We start from the raw sequence: 25,111 nt of genomic DNA on the forward strand, positions 1-25,111 counted from the left end.
AGAACTCCTTACGCTTTAGGGATATTGCGATTCCGAGTGCTACACGATGAATTTGGGATACTGTGGTCATTATGAAAGCCAAGTTGGTGGTCAGGGATAATGTAAGGATTTCTTTCAGACAGGATGGTAAAGTATTTTCCCGTCTAAAGGTAAGAGGTAACATCTACAATGGATCTAGCTGCCTATGGACAAGGAATGTTGCGATGACGTCTACAGCTTGATGAATTTGGAATATTGTAATTATTACGGAAGTCAGATTGGATGGTATGGGATAATATTAGAATTTCTTTCAGACATAATGGGTGTAGCTTTCCCCAACTATTTTCCCGAGGGCAGGTAGGAGATTGTAGGTGAGTAAGACTTCGAGAGCATACGGTTGCAAAAGAATATCCATAGGTAGGGAAGTGTGTAGTACGAACAATATTGACAGACAATGGTTCCTGATCAAATTTATTCTATTCGTTTAAATGTTCATTTCAAATGGGTTGAGATTTATGCACAGCTTGTCTTTCTTCTATGTTGCAATAATACAAAAGGATCATATACACGCTACATAAAAGGAATATCCTGACAAAGAAGAAAATATCATTTATATCGATTTGTAGATGAATGTATATTGTTTATCTTAACGCACATACACACAAGCAAGTGCCCATAAGATCTTTACTAAACTTACGGTATTTTAACATTTTAGGTAGCTCGGCTCGTAGACCGTCGTGGGTTCAATTCCTATCGTCGCCTCTGGCCTTTTTTTCACGCTACCCTTCCCCCCCAAAACGAATACGCATAATACTATTGTCATTGGCTAATATGCACAGAACATAAAGCCATTAAAAAAAATTAGGTACAGTTTATAAATATATTTTTATTAAGTTTTAAGTACGTAGTTTAATGTTACGATAAACCTCAAAATCTGTTGATGGTTGTTGTTTCTCTGATTTTTTAAAAATATAAAATATCATAAGGGAGATTAGAAAGGATGTAGAGATTTATATGATTTTGGTGTGGTTTTGTTGATCAGGGTTGTGGTCAATTTTCAGTCTTTCAATGGTGAGACCGTGTTGACTCCAGAGCTTTTCTACTTTTGTTAGAGGTACTACGCTCCCTTTACGGCAAGTTTCATACGAACCCTTTCAATCATCATAAATTCTCAAATCCAGAAACCCTCATCCCGACAGATTCCCTCAATCCCTCCTAGCCGACTAAAGGTACAATGGCCTTTTCTACCCACTGATAGTGGCAGTGATCGAATAATAGGGAAAAAAGTCTTAAATAACTAGACAATATTGTAATATCATTAGAGTACCGATGGGTAGTTTCTCCATTCTTGTTTTTAATTTACTCTATAAAAGCGATACATATTTACATTATGCAGGGATAGATTTACCGGTCCACTCTATAGACCATTACAGGGGTTAAATAATGAACAATGGGATACACAGTTTTAAAAGTGTAATCTTTACAGACGGGGTAGTTCATTAATTAATCTTGAGAGACCATATGTCGAGCGATGAAAGCAGAAAGCGTTATGTGAATTCGAACTTCACTGATATGAACGCTTTGAATTGTCTCAAGCCAGTAACCGTCTCACGATTTAGAAACAGATGGGTTTTGAAAGATGGATTATTTAGGTAAGCCGGAAAAGGCGATTGTCGTTTGTCGCTCTGTTACACTGGATGTGGCATAGACAATGGCCCGGTGGCTGCAATAGGAAATGCTGGATGACTGCAAAACTCACAACGATTCCTTATTTTAAGCAAATGACGCGACATGACATAATTGTGAGGATGAGGAGCTGCGGAACGATGAGCCTCTTGGTGAGTTTCACCATTGTCACGGGTAAAGGGAGGTGATCGACACCAGGCTCAATTCAATTCAGTATTCATATCTCCAGTTTCCCTTGGCACTATTCTCTACAAGACTGACGTTTACACTAAAAAAATAGAACGGTAAGAAAAAGAAAAATAATTTTGTCAGCTGTCCGTCATCCTATCTAAAGGACCCTCCCTCAATCTGGTGACATAAATAGAAAATTCAGTCTTTTTTATGGTCCTATGATTCGTATGAGGTGGCTACATATCCTTATGCACTAAGTCCATTCAAATGGTACTATTACGCTCCTCCAAGTACCGCTCACTATCCTGTTTTTGACTTTTTATTAGCCTCCTTAACCTTGATAGTGGCTCCTCAGTTTTACTTATTACTCAGTTTTACTCATATTTACTTGATTTACTTTTTCCTCGCTCATGAAGCTTGTTCTTTTTAAGCAATCACAGTAACATAATATGTAAAAATCTTCCCTCTTATTGTTTGATTATAATCATATTCCAATTTGGGCTGAATTGTTTGACAAATTGAAAGAACTGCAAAAGCTGTGGCTATATATATCGGAAGTGTTTAAGGACCGGTGTAAACAAATGGGTGGCCAATACTTTATTTATATACAGATTTTGCCATGGAACTGCTGCTACACCATTAAAACCCCTGTAGACCTGGAATGTTGTTTAGACTATGGAATGACTTTTAAACGTGATCAATTCGGTGATGGCTCACTTAAGTCAGTTCGTAATTTTACAGAATGGAGCTTGTTTTACTAGTGCGTTTTTTCTTTACGTCCGTTCTGCCCTGGTACCCTGATAAGAGATGGTTTGTCCTCTGATCCTATTTTTCCCAAGGCACTCACACAGCTTCATACTGCCCATTATTTTGTTTCATGTAATGCTTTGCTTTACTTTGCTTTTACTTCCTCAATGCTTTGAAAGCAGATTGGCTGTCAGTATGGATACCAATAATTCCCAGCCTTTTTATCACTTTTTGGCATTGCTTTCCCGTATACTCGGTCGTCCTTAAAAGGACTTTAACATTCGCACCTAGCCTTCCGGCCTTATCGGACGTTTTGATTGTCAAGATGAGAGCTGACGCACCCCCGCATACGACAGAAGTGTGTTACTGCCGCAGCATTGGTGTAGAGGCAGCTCAGCCCCGAAGGGCCAAGACAAACTCGCTCACCGCTTTCCCATTCCGAGTGGTCAGGTCCGCATTAAGCATCGAACCGAATGCCGCGCGCAAAGGGCAACCCAAGCCGCAATACATCAGCCTGGTCTCCCGCGCACTCCCTAGATGGAGAAGGCCACTCTATCTGCCAGAGTATTGGGGCTTTCCAAGCGTAGAAACTACCGGATCCGCTCCGGCCGCGGTTTTGTTTAAAGTAGAATTGCTAACCACCCCCTAGAGGAGACTGCCTACGGTAAAAGCCTCCAGTCGAGCTCAGCCTACACTTGCGTGAAAAGCATACTCGAATAGGAGCAACCGATTCACTACCCATTTCCATCAGCCACTACTCACGTATTCGCATTCGAGGGACCCTGTCAGCGTAATCATAGCGTCCTCAACGCTTATACGCTTCGGTCCGATCCGCCGTATCCCATGAGCCGGGTGTATACCGATGGTCATACGCAAATTTCGTGCGAAGGTCACAGATAGAAGACAGCCTCTTCTCTAAGTTCCCGCCAGGGACGTCACCACGAACCACTACGAGTCCATTCTCAGTGTAGCAGGGGCTGAACCTTGGAACATTTCTGTTACCCCGTAGTACAGATGGTTATGCACCTTCCCCCGTCTATGCAGACAGGATCTGGTACCCTAACCCATGTGTGCTTTTGATAAGGCACTCGCCGCGCCATACCGACCCGAGGCCGACACGAGTTCAGGTTGTGCTTTAGAGAGGTTGCCACGCCCTCAGGGCTGCACCATTATTATGCGCCCGGACACCCCCCTTGTAACCAAGGGAGGTGGTCGCTTTTGGGTAGAGCAAAGTTTTGAATCGACATGTATACCAAAGTAAAAAGCCGCTTCCCTTACTTCTTTTAAACATATCTAAATTCATCTCCTTTCACACCAAGCATTTAAATCTGTTTAACCACTGTCTAAATTTATTCAGTATTTATTAATTTATATGTTAATTTTTAGAGTAACTCATTTTAGTTTTAACCCTTTGAGTTTTTTTAATGTTCAAAATGTTAACAACTCTTACTTCAACTTATATATTATGCTAAAGGGACACTCTTGCCCCAGAATAAATTATTTCTTCTTCTGTTTTCTTCTTATTTGGTGCCTAATGTAGGTTTGGAATTTCGGTGATGTTAAGTTTTAGTGATATGTACTATGTAGATACTCTCTTAAGTACTTACGTCGATGTCTATTTGTGCCATTGTAAATATTTTAGATTCAAAAGAAGCCTCGGGACTCAATTTTGAGGTACTCCTGAAAGCACTCCTATGCAAGGTTCAAAAACTGTAATTCATTGCCATCCATTTTTATTTATTCGTGAGATCAATTTGTATTGTCGGTGGTGGAAAGTATCTGAATATTTTTTCGGTAAATTGGTGTTACTAAAGAACATTAACTTACCATGTCCAACAATTATCACCAAAATAAAAAGGAATGTCTTTCTCCAAGAAATCATTACATTTCATTTGAGCTGTACCAAAAACACCAGTTAAGGGCTTAAACTTAACTCTTCAACATAAATAGTGAAGTTTGTTTTAAGGTCGCAATGCAACACTCCGTGTAGTCATAGCTCATTTAGAGACATCGAAAATAATTTTAAAACGAGAACCCACTTAGTCCCGGCTAACGGTACGAGGTTTTCTCTCTGGCAATCATTATAATGTTTTTTCGCATGTGTTTTTAGAATTTTTTCAAATATACGGAACGGTATGAGAAGCCATATAGGCGTAATGCTCTCAGCTGTTTAAAAGCAGTGTACGAAGAATAAATTCTTAGCGAATGTCATAGTCTATAATACCGTGCGACTGGGTCAAAACAGGTTGTTCCTTTTTGTAGATTTAATGGTTCGGTCATAATGTCAACTAGTTATACAGTACAAATTTATCATTTCGTAACAGAAGAAATTCCGCGGTTCCTCGAGGCCTAGGAACCATTTGATATAATAACTTTCTTTCTTTTCACTTTACTATTAAATTATTTTAACTCTTACAATTGCTCTCGCCCTCTCACTCACTCTCTGTCTCCCTCTCTCTCGCTCTCTCTCTCTGTCCATCTCTCTCCCCCCTCTCTCTCCTCTCTCTCTCTCTCTATTCTTTATACTATTGCTAGCCTCATAATAGTTTGTATTTCGGTTAGCAACACTACCCCAGGGTACTACATATCTCTCAGAATAATTGGAGATATGCCGCTCCGTTCACGCTAGTAAATTACATTCTCACTACCCCAGAGCACTCGATATTCCTTAGGGTAAGTGGTCCCTTCCATTCACGCAAATAAATACATTCATTCCAATAAATAACACATATCACATATATGAAGGTACAAATATATATAATTGTATATACAATTAAAAATATTTTTGACCCTGAGATAAAGGATCAGCGTTCTGTGCCTGCAGCCATTTATTTTCATGAAAATCGTGATTTTTTAGGAAAAAAATAATTTCAATGTTTTGTACTAGTGTCTTCAACTCTCTGCCTTGAATAAATCGATAAATCTGGGGCTGAAACGTTGTTAATATTATATTACATGGTTATTATATTTTAGGGATGGTTAATTAGTTTTGATGTTTCAATTATTGAAAATCGTAATTTTTTAATTCAACTAAATTCTAACCGATAATATTTTTAAATATTTCCTTTAGACAAACATTTCATAGGATATGAGATACAAAGAACTATACATTTCCATTTATTAAATAAAAAATGTTGAATTAAGCTCTCATTGAAACGATGTTTCGTGGTTTCATTATTACATTATAATTTTTCCCATTTATATTGGATTTCAACAGAATATATGTAACTCTGCTGAAAGATTAGCATGATAAATGTGTAAAAATTATGAAATAGTTCAATTTGTACATTATGCACATGGGAAATTGTAAATACAATGGTATATTAAAAAGCCCTAGGCCTTGAAGCACTTGAAATCAGCTTAGATCATGTTACTTTGTTAGAGCCCAATGAATTGCTGAGGTCAATTGCTTTACTGTCCAGTCTTGGTTTCAATAGTCAAACCATGAAATCAACCCCCCTGAACTTACATCCTGGTAAATCCCGCAGGGTGGTGCAACGGACCGACGACCCGGACCTATTCGGAAAAAAACACACGTAAGAGTTACGAAACAAAAAGATTTGACGCAGGTTGATGATGATGAAGGAAAGTGTACAGGATGGGCGTTGGGGGGGGGACACTTTCGCCTCAGTCTATATAAAGACGGTCACCCCTTCCAGATCGCATATACTCGAATCCGTGGCAGTCCGTAAACATCGCGAACTTACAGTATTCTGTATAAAAGTGTCTATCGATATATAAACAAATCTTAGACCGACGGCGCTTTCTCTGGAAAAAAAGGATTAGGATTACCAGTTCACCTGCAACGTACTTGTGAGTAAAACTTGTCAAATTCCTAAACCTCCCTCGTCCGTAAGGATTAGATTTTTTTATACTTTAATTTCAATCCTATTATTCCCGTTGGATAATAACGAATTTGAAAATGGCTGAAAAATCCAAATATGTAAATTCAATCCTTTTTCATTTCGTATTTTTTTGGGTGTAATGAACATAAACAACAGTCTCTTAAAAGTTTTAACCCGCTTCATTTGGCCAACCGTTTTTGATTTCTTGCGTTCCCCGGGCGCGCTACACTTTTTCTTTCTCTTTTCGAGTAGGGCCTAGGGTTCCCACGGGGGCCGGAACCCACCCGGATCTCTGCACCCCTTTCCCCAGCGGCCTTGGCGGTCTCTGGGACCCCAAGTGGGTCAGTGGGACCTCGGTGGGGAGAGGCCCCACCTCACCTCATGACCCACTCCAGGCTCTCTTCATCACACACTGTCTATCCAGTGCACGTCGGGCATCTTGCAAGGATATACACTTTAGGTACGCTATTTATCTTCCCTTCTATACATTTTAATTTAGCGATTTGGGCAGTTTTTTAAACTTTAATCCTTGGATTTTTATGACTGCTTTTAATTTTTTAAATCGGATTCCAAAAATTTCATTTCTTTTACATACCTAAAAAAATTGAACTGTTAAAAAAGCAATATACAATTACATCTATTAACAAAAATAACCCATCGGGAATTAATATTAAGATATTTATCATGTACTTCAGCTAGAACAAAATTGTCTGCACATCCAGAATTGTCCTTTTACTTTAAAATCGGCAAATGTAAGATTTATGATCTTCATTCATGTAAATTTTATTATTATTTTTTAATGAATTATTATACCCCTCAAATTTTTGATGCCAAACTTTTCATAAACCTTGGTGAAAATCACATTTTTACTCATTCACATTTACTCGACATTATATTCTTATTCAAATTATAAAAAATTCAATTTTTTAAAATATTAAAAAAGTAAAGAGCAAGATGACATATTGGTAAAATATTTTTTTTAATTAAACATCAATAGCAAATTAAAAGGCACCACTCAGTATTAGTTATATAAATCAGTGTATTGAACAATGAAACTATTCAAACACTAGGACCGTGTTATATGGAGTTAAACATAACTAAATTTTCACTACATATAATAGGATACATAAAAACACTCGTAAATATAACATTTTTTCTACAAATCCATTTTTAGGTACCTAAGTGATATAATTATTTTTATACATCTTATAGTTATATAGCATTTATTATTATGTTTCAATTTTCAATTTTTTATAGCTACCAAGAAACATAATCAACATTTTAATCATGATGGTAATTTTATCTTCTCATCACTTTTTATTGACTGTAGATGCTGCAATATTTAAGAGCATCCAATTTTTTTCGGTTCGAAGTAGATACGTTTATTAATAAATTAAACTTATAAATTAAATGTAAACTTCTGACCATTCTGAAAAGGCGTCAAACCATTCTCAGCGAGGATAGGCAGGCCAAAGTGCAATTAAAATTGTATATTCGTTTTTAATAGGATATGGGTTTTGAACTATTCAATTTTGTTTTAGGTAAATTCTGTATAATAATAACGTGATTTTATCAAATTCCCTATTTTTTTGAGGGGGAAGAAGATGATATGTGGGTACAATATAAAAGAGACGTGACAAATTGGGCACTCTCGGGGCAAAAACGGGATTAAAAAACACTTTTCATAATTTCGATTATAAAGATGTGGACATTTGGTACAGGTTTAAACGGTATAAGTTTCGTTGTATGTAAAAAGGCACATTAGGTTTAAAAGGAAGTGGTTTTTCTTCTATTAAGCCAATTGACTGATTGGAAAATGATTTATTTCATTTGGCAAAAAAATTACTGTTTCCCCCTAGGTACTGTATTGAAAGGGGATCCGATTAGGCAAAGCCATCAATACGCGAGATTATTGCTTGGTGCGTCTCGCGTTGTGGGTCTTATCCGTTATTTTCCTTCTCTTTCCTTCTTTTCGTTATAGTTACAATTTCGGGCCGGAACTGGACGGCACACGTGTGTGTTTGTGTGCGTGTGGCCCCCGGGGAGGGGGTAGGAAAGCAGCAGAAGTCGAGAGAGCGGAAGGAGTGTGTCGGGACGTGTTTCAGGTGAAAGCTCTCACGGCAGGATTCCAAAGGGGCAATTTGTGTGCCTGCGTTCCACATCCAAAATCGCTCTGGGACGCGATTTCAGTTTTAGCCCTGATCGGCCGGTCGCCTCTGATCACATTCTTGTGTAGGATCCTATGAATTTTGCAAATGGGCCTGATGATGCAAATAGAGATCAAAACTCAACATTATAAATAGAAATTATGATAAAGCAACTATGTTTGGTTGAGTAGAATCTCTCTCTCTCTCTCTATATATATATATATATATATATATATATATCTTTATTGCCAGCCTTCCTATTTGTTATATTTATATAACAGTGTTTTTTTTCGTAAAACCGGCTTATTACTTGAATAAATGAGCAATAAAAATTAAGATAGATAAGTCAATTTGATGATTATTTTGTTTAATTTACTTTTTGGCAAAGAACACACTGCATTTCAGAACTGGAAAAATTTACTTAACTGTATAAGCCCAACGGTTATTTTCGCTTCTTAAATATCCTTCTTGTTCAGGACGCAGGAGTTAAAATATTAAAATGTAAATACATATTGGTCAGATACATAAGTAGTGTACGTGTAGTACGGAAGACAGCTTGAACGTAATGAAATCTATTTTGAAACATTATAGAAAAAATATTTGTTATCACCACTTTGTGCTAAACTAGAAAGGAGGACGGCACACACTACAATATTTGCTTCTTATTTAATTTTAATTTCGTGAAACTATCGTTTCTCATTGAAACACTTCATGGATTCATATTTATTATATATCTATTACCAAATTGATTTAACAAGAACACATTAAATATAAAACAGTAAAATAAACCGTTTTTAATTGGGTATATAATTTAGTCGTTTCCGTTCATTTTGGCCTACTTGCTGAATTTTTTTCTGTCAAGCGGATCTCTCGTCATCTTCAGTTCTGAATCTGTATACTATACAAAATAAATACTAAACTAGTAGAAAAACGTTTACAAGAGTAAGAAAAAGTTTAAAAAAACGACTTCTGGAAAGTAGGATGAGGCGAAGGGACAAGGGAAATAAACATTAATTAGAGATAGAACAGTGGTGTTGGAAGGAGACGTCTGTCAACCTAACCTTGGGCCGGTTTCTGTCTCATAACTCAGACTTCACTCAAGCAAAAGGTCAGTTCTCTGCCAGGGTCAAGGGAGTGCATTAAACTGAAGAAGACCCTTTCACTATCCCGTATTGATGTGATGCTTAATTTATTGAATACCTGCAACAGTTCCTCAACTTCTTCACATAATACGTGCCTGCGTACAAAAAATAAATAAAATACAGTCAACTAAATTAATAACTTTAAAACGTCTTAAGTTCAAAAGTTCTATTTTAAATAAGTTTGAAAATTTATTAAATATCTTTATTAAAAAAAAGACATATATTATGTCAAATATTTAAAAAAAATTGAAAATGAACAGATCCAAATATCATACGGTAGACTTATAGTTATATATATAGATCGATAGATAAGTAGAGAGATGGATAAATAGAAAGATGAAAAGAGAAGGGTGAATGATAGAAAGAAAAAGAGAGAGAGAGAGAGTGAGAGAGAAAGGTCACATCTGAAGTGAAAAGAAAGAACGAGGAATAGAGAGAGAAGGGGAGAGATGGAAAGGGAGAGAGAGAAAGAGAGAGAGACTATGAAGGAATGTCTTAGAGGCCAGAAATTTACCGTAAAGTAAATATGTTTAAAATAAAATTTAATTAACATCTATATTTTATAAATTATCTGGATTCTACTTCGGAAGGTTATATGATAGATAACGCCCTCAATCATTTTGTAGAATTGCTATTCAGTACCTTTTTAAGATCAAAAGATTAGATGGTAATCTCTTCCATTCACTTCTTCTAAGCGAACGAGTAGTAAAAGTCAATGTAGTAAGCAGGTTTCGATAAAGCAATTAAGGTAATAAAGTCTTTATGAGTGAGGCGAGCCAGTAAAGACGTACACACATTGACACCGTAGCCGGCCGCTAGAAACCCATTTACCTTTAGAGAGCCGACCCAGTGAGGGTTCTATTTACGCACTTGTGCGATCCGGTTCCCCGGACTGGGCAGGTATTTCACAGTTTCCTTATTTGCCGAGTGAGTCTGAGTGGATCTCTGGAGGGGGATGACCTGCTCCCGAAACATGCATTACCCCTGATACCAGCCGGATCTCTTCACCTGCGCTCGTCCAACGCCTATCTCCGAACCCTCAAGGTCGGTAATTAGAATGTAATTAAATTTCGAGTGTTTCGGGCTAATAATGCACGTATGGCCCGATTGCCCCAGGAACCGTGGAAAATCCCCGAGACGGCTGTTTTCATTTTCCCCGGTCTCGGTGGTAAGTGTGCCGCCCGCTTCCAAGACCGTTTTAATTGCCCTCCAGGGACTAATGATAATCAATTAGTTATTACATGTACATGTCTGGATTAACGCTTTCTCCCAATGGCCTTACTGGTTTAGTTTAATATTTTAGACTACAACGTAAAAACCATGAAAAATGGCGTGATCCATATCTTCAAAAAAAATATTAATTTCAAACTTCTTATATTTGAAAATATTTTAACTTTCAATCAAGCCAATTAATGCCAAATTTGGTACCAAGAGTGTTACCCATAAATATATAATCAAACACAAACAATACAAATTGTCAATGAGAACGATAAAACTTATATTCCTTAATAAAGAAATTTGAACGAAGATGTGACGAATTGGCAACTATTTCTTTAGTTTCCCGTAATTAATTAGTTCAGGCCATTTCAGAACAAATTAAGAATGTTCTGCTTTGGTTAATGAGCCAACAACAACCTGTTGACATGAAATGTCGTCAAACCCCATGAGTAAACTAGTCTAAAATGTCTTTCTACTTGTTTCTCAAATATTATTAAAAATTCTCTTTGCGATTTTTTATTGGGTCTACTCGTAAAACGAAAATATTGGCACAAAATGTTACGTATTATTTATCGTCATAAAACAGAGGAAAAAGTTTCCCTTCGTTGTTTTAAACCAAGTCGAAAAAATAATCCGAGAAAAAATCCATTAGGCTATGATTTATTTTTTCACCCCGTTATTATGACACGTTAGTGAAAGCAATGTCAGATTTGAATGTCTGGTCACCGCGACTAATGATCACGAAAATGCCCCTGAGAAAAAAACGCAGGTGCGCCAGCAATGTGGAATTATCATTTTTTTCTCATCGTCTGGCGGCCGGAGAACCATCCCCCAAGGGGTTAACCCTTGGACGGTGAACCGGCACTATCCACCCGTTGCTTCCACCCCTATTCTATAAGTCTCGATAACTATCCTGGCCCTTTATTGTTGAAACATCAGTCATGCAACTTTGATTTATCACCAAGTATTGTTCGTCTACGAGTTATTTGGTGTCGTTCGGTAATGCAAATATTCCGTTATAATTTGTCATTACAAAAATTTCCTATTGATTTTGATTAAAAAGAGAGTATAAAACTGAGATATTTAAAATTTTTATTTAGTTTGACACGATTCAGGAAACGCCATTGATGGTCATGGTATAATAACGATGGTCATAATTGACTGAAGAAAATATGAAAAGAGACAGATTTTCATCACAAGCACATGAATCGCAAGTTTCTTTTGTAATGCATGTAACTAGGAAAGAATGTTGCAACGTGACAAGAGACTATAACGCTACCGCATCCCGGATCGACGATGTTACGCTTTTTGCCGTCCGTCCACGGGGGGATGCGCCTTGACAATGGAGAGAGCGGGTGAAGATGGAACTCAGTGAAAGTCAACTGTGTTACGGATTCCTGATATCATAAATTATACAAAAAAGTCTTTAGTAAAGCACTAACATAATACTTAGTGTGGAGAGGAAAGAACAAACTTAAAATTTTCAGGGGAAAGATGAACAGCTTTTTTCGACAACTTTCGAAAAGCCATTAGCCTAAGAATTTCTTAATGGATCTGACACATTTTCACGGTCGCTATTCTAAATTTACGTATATTTAATTAATGTTAAGTAAGTTCTCTACGTAAACACCAACAATGAACCGTTAATCCATTCTATTTTGATTTGTGTACATTCTTTTTTTCTTGTTAACATAAACGAAAATTATTAATGACATGGTAGATATAATGTGTTTATTAAATAGCTTTCATTTAGTAGTAGATAAACTAAAACTTACGCCCTCATTTTTTTAATAACATCAATTCAGACCCCCATACGGATTTTCCTCGAGCTATTTCCCCGTTGATGCCCACTTAACAGCAGTAATGGGCCTCATGAGAGAATTTCCACTAATCCCTTTTCTCCAGGAATCGTTTTTTTTCTCTCTCTAGTTTCACCAGGCCTGATCTATTTTCGTCTCATAAACCGTAGGGCCGCGATAAAGGATGTAATGGGCAATCAGGGTCATGCCGTGCATACGCCGGTTCATTAATGATGTGAATCCACGACGATCTATTCCCTGAATCCACGGCTTTGGAAAGATCTCACGAGAGGTGTACTCCTCTTGAAGTAATGAAAACCGGAATCGTTTCCCTAATTGACTCCCTGAAAAACATCGGGTTCAAACATTCTATGCCAATAGGTATGTATAACCTGTCAATTCTTTGTTTACTGTTAATGATTTCAAAATTATATCACGAATAGGTTGTAGGCAAATTGTGAATACCGTTTTGAAAAAAAAAATCATTCAATTTCAACACTGAAATTACTTCAAGAACTAGTTTAACATGACAACGATATTTTCTTTTGTTTTGATCTTTACAAATTTAAAATTAAAATAATGAATATTCTAAAAACGTTTGTTCTACAAACTAGGTAAAGCTTTTCTCACCTTGAAGAAGAGTTAATTCCAAAGCTCAATTTTAAAAAAAAATATATAAATGCGATTTTAAGATTGTTTTTATTACTTTTATCCCATTGTCGCGTTTTCATTCCTAATCACTTCATAATGTCAGACCTAACGGTACAAACAATTGTATTTATTTGGCAATCTCTTCTACAGAAGAAATACATCTCCACGTATCCATATTCACTAATTCGATAAAACTCGAAACTGACGGGGAAACCGTGAAAATCACTCTGGCCATCAGATCGAGACATGTGAGCGCGTGTGTTCCTCCGGGACTGGAGAAAGCCGTTCTCACTAGGTCACTAGGGATACGCTCACCGGGGTGCCCAAGCAGGTGTAATATCCATTCACCAACGGCCTGCCTTTCTTTTCACAACTTTGAGACACGTGCAACCATATTGTCGCGGTTATTTTCCAACATTTTAAAACAATTGACGTCAAAAGATCAAAAACGGCCTAAGAACGTACGTATCGGTGACATCAAGCAAGGTTTATTAGCAATAGTTACAGAAATCAAACGCATAAATAATTCTAAATAAAAACTATATTATCTTATATGGATTATATTGTCGTTGTTATTTTATTCTGCAGGTTGTAATTAAAATTTATTTTTTCTCTTAATCCATTCTACGCCGCATTGGTTGTTTACGTCTGTGAAATAGAGAGGATCAAGATAAAACATAAATTCACCAACATTTTGGTATGAAAATCAACAGGACTGGTTCAATTAACTTTGCTGTTTCATAAATAAAAACTGGATCAAATTTAGAATACATTCCTATCTATTTATAATTATTTATTAAAAAGTGTATATTTTTAATTATGTAAAGGCAATATAGAACAATAGAAAATACTTGTACGTGTACGGGCATTCTTTTTCTAAAAACATCAAACGCAAAGAACTAGAACAGTAACTGGTGCGTAGAGCGGCGTCGGCTCGCCTTTAGTATTTCGTCCAAGTTCTAATATTTGAAAGGGGAACATTAAAAAGTCGTGGTATTTTAATTAAGCCCAAGTAAAAGATGGGCGTTTTGGGGAGTGAGCGGAATTATGGTCAAGTGATTTCGAACCGGGGAGCCCCTCTCTTTCTGGGGGAGTGAAAGTCCCACCATCGCCGGAAGTGGGTTACGCCGGCACCCGGCCAGTCTCTCGACTACTTTTACCAGGAGTTTAATGGATTAACGGACTTCAATAGGTTACAATAGCAGAATCTGATAGCAGGTGGTTCGTCAAAATGTGTTAACGAGTACCCGTCTTACTGTGTTGCAGATTAGGGGAAAGAGGTACCAGTCACCGCCACTATGCGGATACATTCAACCCTCGTCGTGCCTATATTGGCCCTCACGATCGCTTCACTCAAGGTAAGATAATAATAATGATAGCCCTCGCAATTAGACAGTAAAAAACAGACACTTTCTATAATTTCCCTACATACCTTAAACTGGGTTATCTCATGTACCGATTTTCTTTTTTTAGCCTCATTTATATATTTTGTTTATTATCTATTTATTCTTAACATGTAACAGCAATCATAAAAAGTGCATTTTAAGGATTCTTCATATTTACTTAAATAAACCAGATTGAAATATATGTATTTTCTAATCTTGATATATCCGGCAGACGGTTTTAATCCATGCTTGTATATGCATATAAATTTATTTCTTTGTTGTAGTCCTTTTCTTTTGTGAATAAAAGTATTTATCTATCTATCTTCTTGATACATATATTTATTTATTTAATTAAAAAAACTTCCACACTTCTAATCGCGATTGGGCATTACACAGAATGACAGTAATACATTAATTATCGTTATTAATAATAATAATGATTATTTTGGAAAAATTATTTACAGAATTACATAACATATAACAAAACGATAAAAAGTTTATTTGCTTTGGCCACCATTTTATAAATACAAAGTAAAATTATCTTATTAAAGAATTTCCCCATTAATTTTCTAAAATAAAGTTCGTTTTTTAGGCATTTATACAAACAAACCCAGCCTACTCCGTTTAGATACAAAGTTCACTCTAAGTTAACCCATTTTTATTACAAATATTTCGTTCAGTAAAATTTCAAATTGGGATAATCTGCAACTAAGAGATAATCATTTTCTACTTTCTTTAAATTGTACTTTAAATTGCATAGTGTAAACATTGACACAACTCTACATTAATGGTCTGTAATTTATATTTAACAATTCGCACCTTGCTTTTTTTTAAACTAACTTTGCTTCGTTAAATGGATTGGATTCGGATTTGTATAGGCCCAAATCCGCACAAGTACGTAAATATGTACAAACGTGTATGTGCCGAGTTGAACCTATTCGTTTCTCGTAGTCCATCGGCAAATCCATCTATTGCTAATTACAGTAAAGTTTATTCTTGCGGAAGCGCTTTTGAAGAACTGACCATCGTCGTCTTCAGCAACTTGTGGGAGATTTGTTCAAAAGCGCTTCAACAAAAATAAATTTTCCAAGGCGTACTAGTAAAATAAAATCAACTCCCACAGTAAAGAAAAATGAAATAAGAAAATTAGAAATTTTGAAGGAGCGGAAGTTCATAAATATTTTGGTTTTTGTGAATATTACTGTTTCTATTACAACAAAAAGCTGCAATATTTCGCTTGTAAATTAATTTTAATTAATTTTCAATTAAAAATAAAATTAGATCGGTTTTTGCTTTAAAAGGCATTATTGTTTATTTTTTGTGCTGATGTTGAGAATAAATAGGTTATACATTTTGCAAAAATGGTTACAAAAAATCTCTTTAAACAATGCTTACGGGTTTGAATAAAACATTTAGGTTTATTTTGTTTAATTGTCAAAAAAAATTTAATTAATTGTTCAAAGGGTAAACGGGTTTTGATCATGTTATACACCGGTGGTCATTATAATCGGGTTTGTAAATCTCTGTCCGGAGAGACATGTAATATAGTGCCATTAGATTTTTTGTGTTCAATACCCCATCGACCGCAAGGGTTGAAGGATGGCGAGGGGAAAAAAGGCCGAAAAACCCGACCACGAAAACCAATTAGGGGTTGTCCAAGGGGGGTGTTTACCGGTGAAATTTATAAACAAAGAATCCCCCCCGCCGATGGTTTGGGCGTTGATCTTTTTGTGAAAGGGGCGACAGAGGATCGGCCCTGACCGTGAGAGATGATGGACTTTCACGTGGGGAACCTCGAAGTGGGCCAATGGTACAGCAATTTGCCCCAACGCGCCGCCTGCTCGGATTTTAACCTTCTTACCCTAGAAATCATAGGATTTCATCTTGTTCTGATCATGATCGTTACAAACATCCATCATTTATACAGATGTTATAACCACTATGATGGTATAACAATGATAGACGTTGTTCAGCTTGCCTTTACTTTTTTTATTTTTTGTAACAACACTCATAATTGTATTGTTGACCATAAATCTCAAAAGTACTTGGTTTAGCCTAAACAATACACCTTTATTAAAATTAAGAATAGGAAATTTTATTCATTGATAAAATTGAATTAAAAGCCTTACTTTTAACAGGTTACGACAGGACAAACCAAACTTTATCGTATGACATATACTTTAAGAAACAAACATATATTTGTTTTTAAAAAGAACATAACAGCACGTAATAATATAATGAAATGTGCTGATGCAGAATTGAACTTTTTGTGCATCTTGTCGTGATGAAACAGCACGATTTTTACTGTACTTTCACTACAGAGACGCTTTTTGTCTTATCTTTTCTTCGTTCCCACTGGATTTATTTTTAAATATATACGAAGCCAAAGTAGGCCATTTTGTAACCGAGTGAAGATTTTCTCCTGAAAAACTGTATGTGTGAATTTTTCCATGTAATATAATAAAAAAGGAATTAAATCGTAGTTGTCGTTACCCTAGTGTTATGCACAGGATTTTCAAATCTCATGAAGATTTTCACCGCTTTGATGTTATCAGATTATATCATTTTTGTTAACTTTTTAACTAACAAATCTATGCTAATATGCTTGTCCAGAGGAATTATTGTTGGAACGAATGCAGAAAAAACTTTAGGGCTGACAGGCATGTGAGTGATGACCCAATAAGATCGTATCTACCGACAAGGAAAGGGGTTGGGATTCTCTTTGACCATCTATTATTTGTAATTATATACATCAGTGGCTGCTTGTTAGCCGGCTAAATAACGGAGCATGTCTAATCTTTTCACTCGTGGTTTATTCAAAACAAAAAAACACGAAGTGCTTAGAAAAAACACACTTGTGCTTTTGAGTTTTCTTCAATGTTTTTTGTGGATTGAATTAAAAGAGTGTTTTTAATAAGAATGAAAGTGAGTTTTCACTGTTATAAAGATGAGTACGTTTTCAAATTTTTTACTAGATTTTTCCGTTTTGTTCGGAGAGGAACTATTGTTGTCGCGAAATGTTGGAGAAAGTGACACGGGTCCTTTTATTGAGTTACACCGCCTACTGAACCATGGTACGATTTCTGTTTCGAAACCAGCCGACTGTCTGAAGGACGTTTGGAAATTACAAGTCCAAAATAATTTCCACCGGCCGGCCCAACCGATTCGCGATGCTCTCCGAGATGTGCACTTAGCCATACTTTTCCCACTTCCGATTCGCTACACTTACCCTGGAAGACGGGGAGATTTTTTTTCTCCTTTCCCCATATTTCACTTTCTTCGCCTAGATTTAATAGTCCTGGGCGAACGACGGTCGACAAACTTTCTATAGGATTTCTTCCTTTGTCAGGATTATTACCGATTGTTAATAGGTCGTTATTCCTTTATATACCACCCATTATAGAAAAAGCATTCTAGTTTTGATGTCGCAATATAAAAAAGTTAACTTTTTTTCAAAACATTCGCTTACTTTCCAACAAAATAATTCTTTACCTTTGTACATTCGATAATACATCAAAAACACATTCCTTATTTCAATTCGTGATTTAAATCACTTTGTCCAAGTGTTATTGCAGAAATCAAATGATGAAAGCAACAAACGAAAACGCCTTTGACCACAAACCGCGTGATTGGGAGAATGCAAAAATGATGAAGTGTGAAACCTATGGTCGTATGATGAATAAACCGTTTCTCGAGATGTGGTGAGCAGAGAAAATCTTCAACCTTCGAACGGTCTCAGGCTTCCAGGGAAATTAACATTATCAAAATAGCATCACAAATATAGAAAAATAGACACCGAAAATTTCCTTTCAAACAAGTAATTTATAAACTTATTATGAAAAAACTTTTTTTTTTAAATAGTAACCGCTTTGATCTTTTTATTTACACTGAGTAAAATGGAATTTTTTAATAGCTTACATGGGTATTATGGAATATGAAATTTCAATACATAAACCAGCTTCGAAATATCAACTCATCAAAGAGAAATCAGGATACTTACAAAAATATCTTTTTTGCAATTGACTTTTGTTTGATTCATCTGCTAAGACATCCAAGTAGAATGTCTGTCCTGCTAAAATCGTCCGATAAAATGTTTATCCTGACGTCTTCTGGTCTTAGAAACGTAAGAAACAAACTCCTTTTAATACAGTATATCTTCATTGGTTTTCTTGTGTTGTTTGTTTATTGAGTCAATTTAAATATGAAATGCCTAAACTCGTCTGACAAAAACCCAGCTAAATCATCATTCCGAAGATATCAATGTAATGTTCTACAATATGAATTTTTAGTAAAAACCTAATTTACGAAAGATTAAGTAAAGATTATGTACATGCATGTAATCATATTCTTACCTAATAATCTACACAACACCTGATTTTATACAAAGCATAGGAGATATCTCTACCCTTTAAAATTAATGAAAATTCTACTCTAAATCAAACAAATTTGAAATAATTATGTTATACAAGTTGTCATCATCAACACTTCAAGAGGTTAGACTAAAATTGAACAACTAACCTTTTTAAGTAGGTTATCCTACAAAACTGAACTAAAATGTATTTATTGTTATATTCTCAATTATATTATTATTTTCTTATTTTCAATCCCATTCAATGTTTCAACTCAAGACCAACAATCTGGTTAATTTGTATTACTATCACGATGTTTTAATAAGTATTTCAAAATATTAATGACTATTTTTTAAAACCGATTGTAACTAAAAAATCAAATCTTTAACAATTAAACGCTAAATTTACATTGGTGATAATTGTCCTTTAAAAATGAATTGTACATGGATTTACTGGACATTAGTAGGAGGAATTTTTCTGTAAGCGCCATATCTGTCTAAATTTAGAGAATCGAGAAAATTGTACATAAACTTTAAGCAAAAATTTTTGAAACTAGTAAAAGTTTATATCCTAAGTGATTTGGTTTTTTTTTAAGGAAACGATAAAAACAAATGGATCTTATAGGATTTTTCAATGCTCTTTCAATTGGTACAAATGTGCAGCAGGGTTAACATTTACGATACGAGGAACTTTATGGAATAAAGATGTAAAAGATTGAAGTAAGTTGAAAATTGAATATGTCGAATATAATTGAGAATCAATCTTAGAACAATAGGAAATTTTTAATCGAATTTGACATGAAGGGTAACCTGAAGTATTGACGTCTCTTCACTGGAGACCCAGTATAATGACCATAGTTCATGAAACACAAAAAAATATACTTATGGTGTCCTTTTGTTTAATAAATATTTTGTAATTTATTTTTTAATATTTTTTTAACTGATCCACGAGTTTTTATTTTGTTTCGAATGCTTTCGGACCAACCATCAGCTCCTCTTTAGGCTCCTTTACATTAACATGACCATATTGATTTATGCATTGTCTACTTCTTCCAGTCTACATGCATACAGTATACATACATTATTTTCCTTGAATAATATTTTAACATGATCATAATTTACTTTATGTTTTGTTTGTATTAAATGTTGAGCTAAACAGGTTACTGTTTGTTTTTTATTATATTATTTTGTTGTAGACGTTACTTTGGTTTGTGATGTTTTCATAATGATTTAAAATTAACTTTCAAGTTATAAACTGTAATTGTTATATTATTTATTTTAGCCTTCAAACTTAACTGTACCGCTCTTAGATTTTTTAAAGTTTCGGAAATAAAGGAGTTAATGTTTTCAATGCCTAAATCAATAAAAGAAAATCTTAAAGAAAAGAAAATACATAAAAAAGGAAATAAAATCTTCCGATGTAACAAGTTTTTGTACTGTTTTTCCTGTACAAAACAAACTTTGTAGGACAGTTGTCAACAGAAATAATTCTTTATATGTAACATAGTTGTTTGGGAAAGTTAGCAGGAGCTGATGTACAGAAAAGAATCGTATGGTTTTGAAGAACTTCAATGTCAAGGGTGACTTTCTGTTTATATGGGCCGGAATGATTCTCCACACTCATTTCCAGTCGGAGGAGAAATTCGATGTACTCTCCACGGCGATTCGCACGTTCGCGTTATCCGATTCGCGACGAATTCCGACGTTTTGGTTCATTTTCACTTTCTGTTTCAGGGGGTGACAAGCGATGCGCCTCTGCTGGACTCGGCCTCCTTGCCTCTGGAGCACAGGGCTGTCTACGGGCCGCCACTTCCGGGACCGCCGCCCCCACAGAGCTACGGACCTCCACCCTCGTCCGGAGGGGGAGTCGCTCCAGGACCCGACGACCCTTGGCCCCTCGCCACACCGGATATGCCTCAGATTAAGCATCTGCAAGTCCAATGCGAAAAGACTCACATGCGGGTCAATATCGAATTCGACCGACCTTTCTACGGCATGATATTCTCAAAAGGTGACATCTACATAAACGAAACAAATATATTATAATGATGATTATCAAGTGCTATTTACAAAAATCCAAGTTTTATGGTCTCATAGTGGCAGTAAAAAATACCATTCCCACTTTTAAACCTTAAAAATTGGAACAACAAATATGAAGCGGTATCTTTTTCTGTTTTTAAAAACACATGAAAAATATTATTCAAAAACAAGATGTTCTAGTGGAATTTGGTAGTGTATATTTTAATAATCAGTCAAAATATTTATCAAAACAAGTTTTTTTCTTCAAAAACTATATTCAAGCCGATTCGATCAATTACTTACAAAAAGAATTGTCACTTAATTTCACTTATAAGGAACTATTTTTCCTTTATTAATATAAATTTATATTAACATTATAAATTATGCTAGAGATTATATAACATTTCATTTAGTTATGTTTTCATTTCAATGAGAAAAATACCATAAAATTTGGATTAATTAGTTTTTATATAATCGTTTGTTTAACCATACTTAATTAAAACACATAAAGTGCTTCTTGTTCTTCTAAATTTGCAATGTTTTGAATTCGCCTTAGAAACAAATCGGCAGTGTACACTGTTTATTAATGACAAGCGTTCAAATTGGGTTTCTTACGCATATAACCTTATTAAACAAAAGGGTTACTATCGTTTTCAGTTTTCTAACTCGACGGGGAATTAATCTCATTGAAAAAAAATTAATATTAAAAAAAATTGCCATCCCACGGAGATTTGTCGTAAGTTGATGTTTGATTATTTCTTCTTCACCTTTCGGGGCCTGGTGTGGTTTCGCCATTTAATTATCTCGTCAACCTCTCTTGTACCTTCTTGTCTCGTTGGGTAGCAAAAAATCCACATCATTCTTGAAACTAGAAGGTATGGCTGCAATTCTCTCTTCAGCTTTCCACTGCATAAGTTGGTTACGAGGTATCCGAACTTTCACCCTGACCATTTGCAACGTGACTGTTTGTCTTCATTTACTCTCAATACGATGCTTTTAACAACAAAGTAATATTATAAGATGTATTAAGATGTATTAATAACATTTGAAAAGCGATTTTTCTTTATTCTGATTACTACTAATATTATTAATTTAAACTCTCAATTACTTAGCGGAAAACTGAGCGCAAGAGATTTTAAGGAATGATAGATAAGGGAAGATGTACTATACTAAAATTATGTACATTAATATAGAAATTTGCTTGATTGGACCTTGTTTTCATATTCAATAAGCTTCGCTTGCATGCTCCTTATAACAATTCCATCTGTTTCCTTGTTATATCGTATTTTTTTCTTTTGTAGGTTTCTACAGTGATCCTCATTGCGTACATTTGAAACCTGGCACAGGCCATTTGAGTGCAACATTCGAGATTTTCCTTAACTCCTGTGGAATGTCCTCTTCTGCGAACCACAACACCGGTAACGGCTACTCCACCCCCAGCGGCAGCTATGTGGAAAACACAATCATCATACAATACGACCCCTACGTACAGGAAGTGTGGGATCAAGCAAGGAAACTCAGGTGCACTTGGTACGACTACTACGAGAAGGCTGTCACCTTCAGGCCATTCCAAGTCGACATGCTCCATGCCGTTACTGCTAACTTCCTCGGAGATAATCTCCAATGCTGGATGCAGATCCAAGTAGGAAAAGGACCTTGGGCTTCCGAGGTGTCAGGTATCGTAAAGATCGGACAGACCATGACAATGGTTCTCGCTATCAAAGACGACGAAAACAAATTCGACATGTTGGTAAGAAATTGTGTCGCCCACGACGGAAAGAGAGCACCGATACAACTCGTTGACCAACACGGATGTGTAGTGAGGCCGAAGATTATGTCTAAATTTCAGAAAATCAAGAACTTCGGCCCGAGTGCTTCCGTCGTGTCTTTCGCTTACTTCCAGGCCTTCAAGTTCCCAGATTCGATGAACGTCCACTTCCAATGCGTCATCCAAGTGTGCAGGTACAATTGCCCAGAGCCTAGATGTGGAGGAGACTTCGGACATTTGGGAGGATTAGGTGGATTAGGAGGAGATTATGGCCTCCCGCACAATTCTATTTCAAGTGAATATGGACCACCACCACTGCCAGAATACGGAGCCCCTGCCGCTTACCCGGACCCGAGGCACCCATCAGGTCCCACCGGGGCTTATTCTGAAAATAAACCGGTCGAAGTGGCCGCCCCTTCATCTACATCCAACCCGCCCAACCCATCGTCTCCTGCTCCTCAAAAATCATCCCAGAACAACGACATCCATCTTCCCCCTCCGCCATTACCCGGTCACGCCGCCGCATACACTACAGTCAAAAGGAAAGGAGGCGTCAGCGACGAACTTGAAGGAAACCTGGCTACCCTCGGAGGAAGGCCAAGATCAGTGGAAGGACTTCCAGAAGAACTGAGAGGTGCTCGGAGGAGGAGGGCTCCCGAAGTTTATAACATTGTAGTCAGCCACGTTTACAAGAGAGAAGCTCAAGAAATGACTGATGTAAATACTTCTCGAATAATTCAAGTCGTCGCTCCTGGCGATGTGAACTTTGCCCTGAATGCGGGTAGCGGGAGTAACGAGACTGTAGTTATTTCGGCTGCGACGGGTGCGCCCGACACCGAAGCCATATGTATGAGTGTGCCCAGCTTCGTAGCAGGTCTGATCATGTTGCTGGTCGTCCTAGTAGTCGCCTGCCTAGTTGCAGCTTTTCTTTTTGTGAGAGTACGACAAATCGACAGGAAAGGAATGACGACTACTTACATGCACGGAGGATACGACAACGCTGAATTCGTCAAAGTCGCCAGTTAGTGAAAATCGAATCGTGAATGGATTAAGTGTCGTAGGGGAGCGTGAAACCCTAGTGTGCAAAATATGTGACGTCTTGGAAACCTAGCCGACTTAACGCTAATTCTCCAAACCCGTCACGTAAATATTGTATGGTCCGTGACCACATTTTACCCAAATCCTTGCTCTGTTCCCGACCAGAATTCCCTGTCCCGTCCTATTAAATTATTTATGCCTGTAACTTCCACTCCCTCGCTAACCTTTCCCAAAGATCGTTTAAGTTATTGTTAGTGTGTCATTGTACTAATTGGTGTTGTACATTAAACTATTGAAGCAAAGCATCCGAGTCGCCGTCCTACTTTCCACATTTCAACGCAAAGCTCCCAACAGTCCAATTTCCCACATATCGTAGCCATCTCCTACTTTTTCTATTTCCTTTTGTCTACCTTTTGCAATCGTTTTAGAAACATAGCATTTTTTTGCTTTATACTTTACATTTTAAGCCAATTTTTCCTATTTCCACTACCATATCGTAACGTATCAACACGGCTCAGCCATCTGGCACACCAATACATAACTAGTCATAATTTTTTTGTTTTGTTTTTATTTTTAATAATTTTTTTTGTAAACATTTTTAGTTTTTGTGCGTGTGTGTATGTAAAACATGTATAATATTCTCAATTAAAGGACTTATGTATCATATTAATCAAATATTCCAAATAAAAAGTTCATCATTTTTTTTATTTTTTAAAATTATAAAGAAATTTTTCGTCGCCTATAACCGCTGAAGTGGGGAGGTCCAGCCACCTATTGACCCCAATCCGTTACTCCTAAACTTTTTTCACCTTTGCCACAAATCAAACATAATTGGGAAAAATGTAATTAAAAATATTATCAATAATTTACTTCAATAATAACCTAAATCTAACTAACAGAACTTTAAAATAAACCGTTAAATATTCGTACAATTTCTGTATTATAGCAATTGAATAAATAATGTTATACTTAGCTATCTCCGTAACAAAACAATTGGTTATGGAAATAAATAAATAATTTTTAATATTTACTGTACTATTAAAAAATTGTATCTTTATTTATATCATATTTGATTTTAAATTAGTTTGTTTGAACGAATGATCGAACTCAATGAGGAAGAACGATTTTTGCTGAAAGATATTAAAATTTATTTATTTTGTACAGGCCA

The 25,111-nt window shown here is 36.1% G+C and overlaps 1 protein-coding gene across 3 annotated transcripts; it reads left to right on the top strand.

The window, feature by feature from the left end:
* The first annotated feature begins 6,266 nt into the window (after positions 1-6,266).
* Positions 6,267-24,968, top strand: LOC106660932. Of its 3 annotated transcripts, none has more exons than XM_014384000.2 (4): positions 6,267-6,396; positions 14,652-14,743; positions 20,853-21,129; positions 22,439-24,968. In XM_014384000.2, exons 2-4 carry the CDS (start codon positions 14,684-14,686, stop codon positions 23,929-23,931), a joined length of 1,830 nt encoding a protein of 609 aa, XP_014239486.1. In that variant the 5' UTR covers positions 6,267-6,396; positions 14,652-14,683; the 3' UTR covers positions 23,932-24,968. The 3 variants fall into 3 exon arrangements, with proteins under 3 accessions (XP_014239486.1, XP_014239487.1, XP_014239488.1); XM_014384001.2 differs by lacking the exon at positions 6,267-6,396 and adding an exon at positions 6,852-6,888; XM_014384002.2 differs by lacking the exon at positions 6,267-6,396 and adding an exon at positions 14,500-14,577.
* Positions 24,969-25,111: the final 143 nt, after the last annotated feature.

Source organism: Cimex lectularius, unplaced genomic scaffold (assembly GCF_000648675.2).
Source record: "Cimex lectularius strain Harlan isolate CLEC.00 unplaced genomic scaffold, Clec_2.1 scaffold177, whole genome shotgun sequence".
Lineage (NCBI taxonomy): Eukaryota > Metazoa > Arthropoda > Insecta > Hemiptera > Cimicidae > Cimex > Cimex lectularius.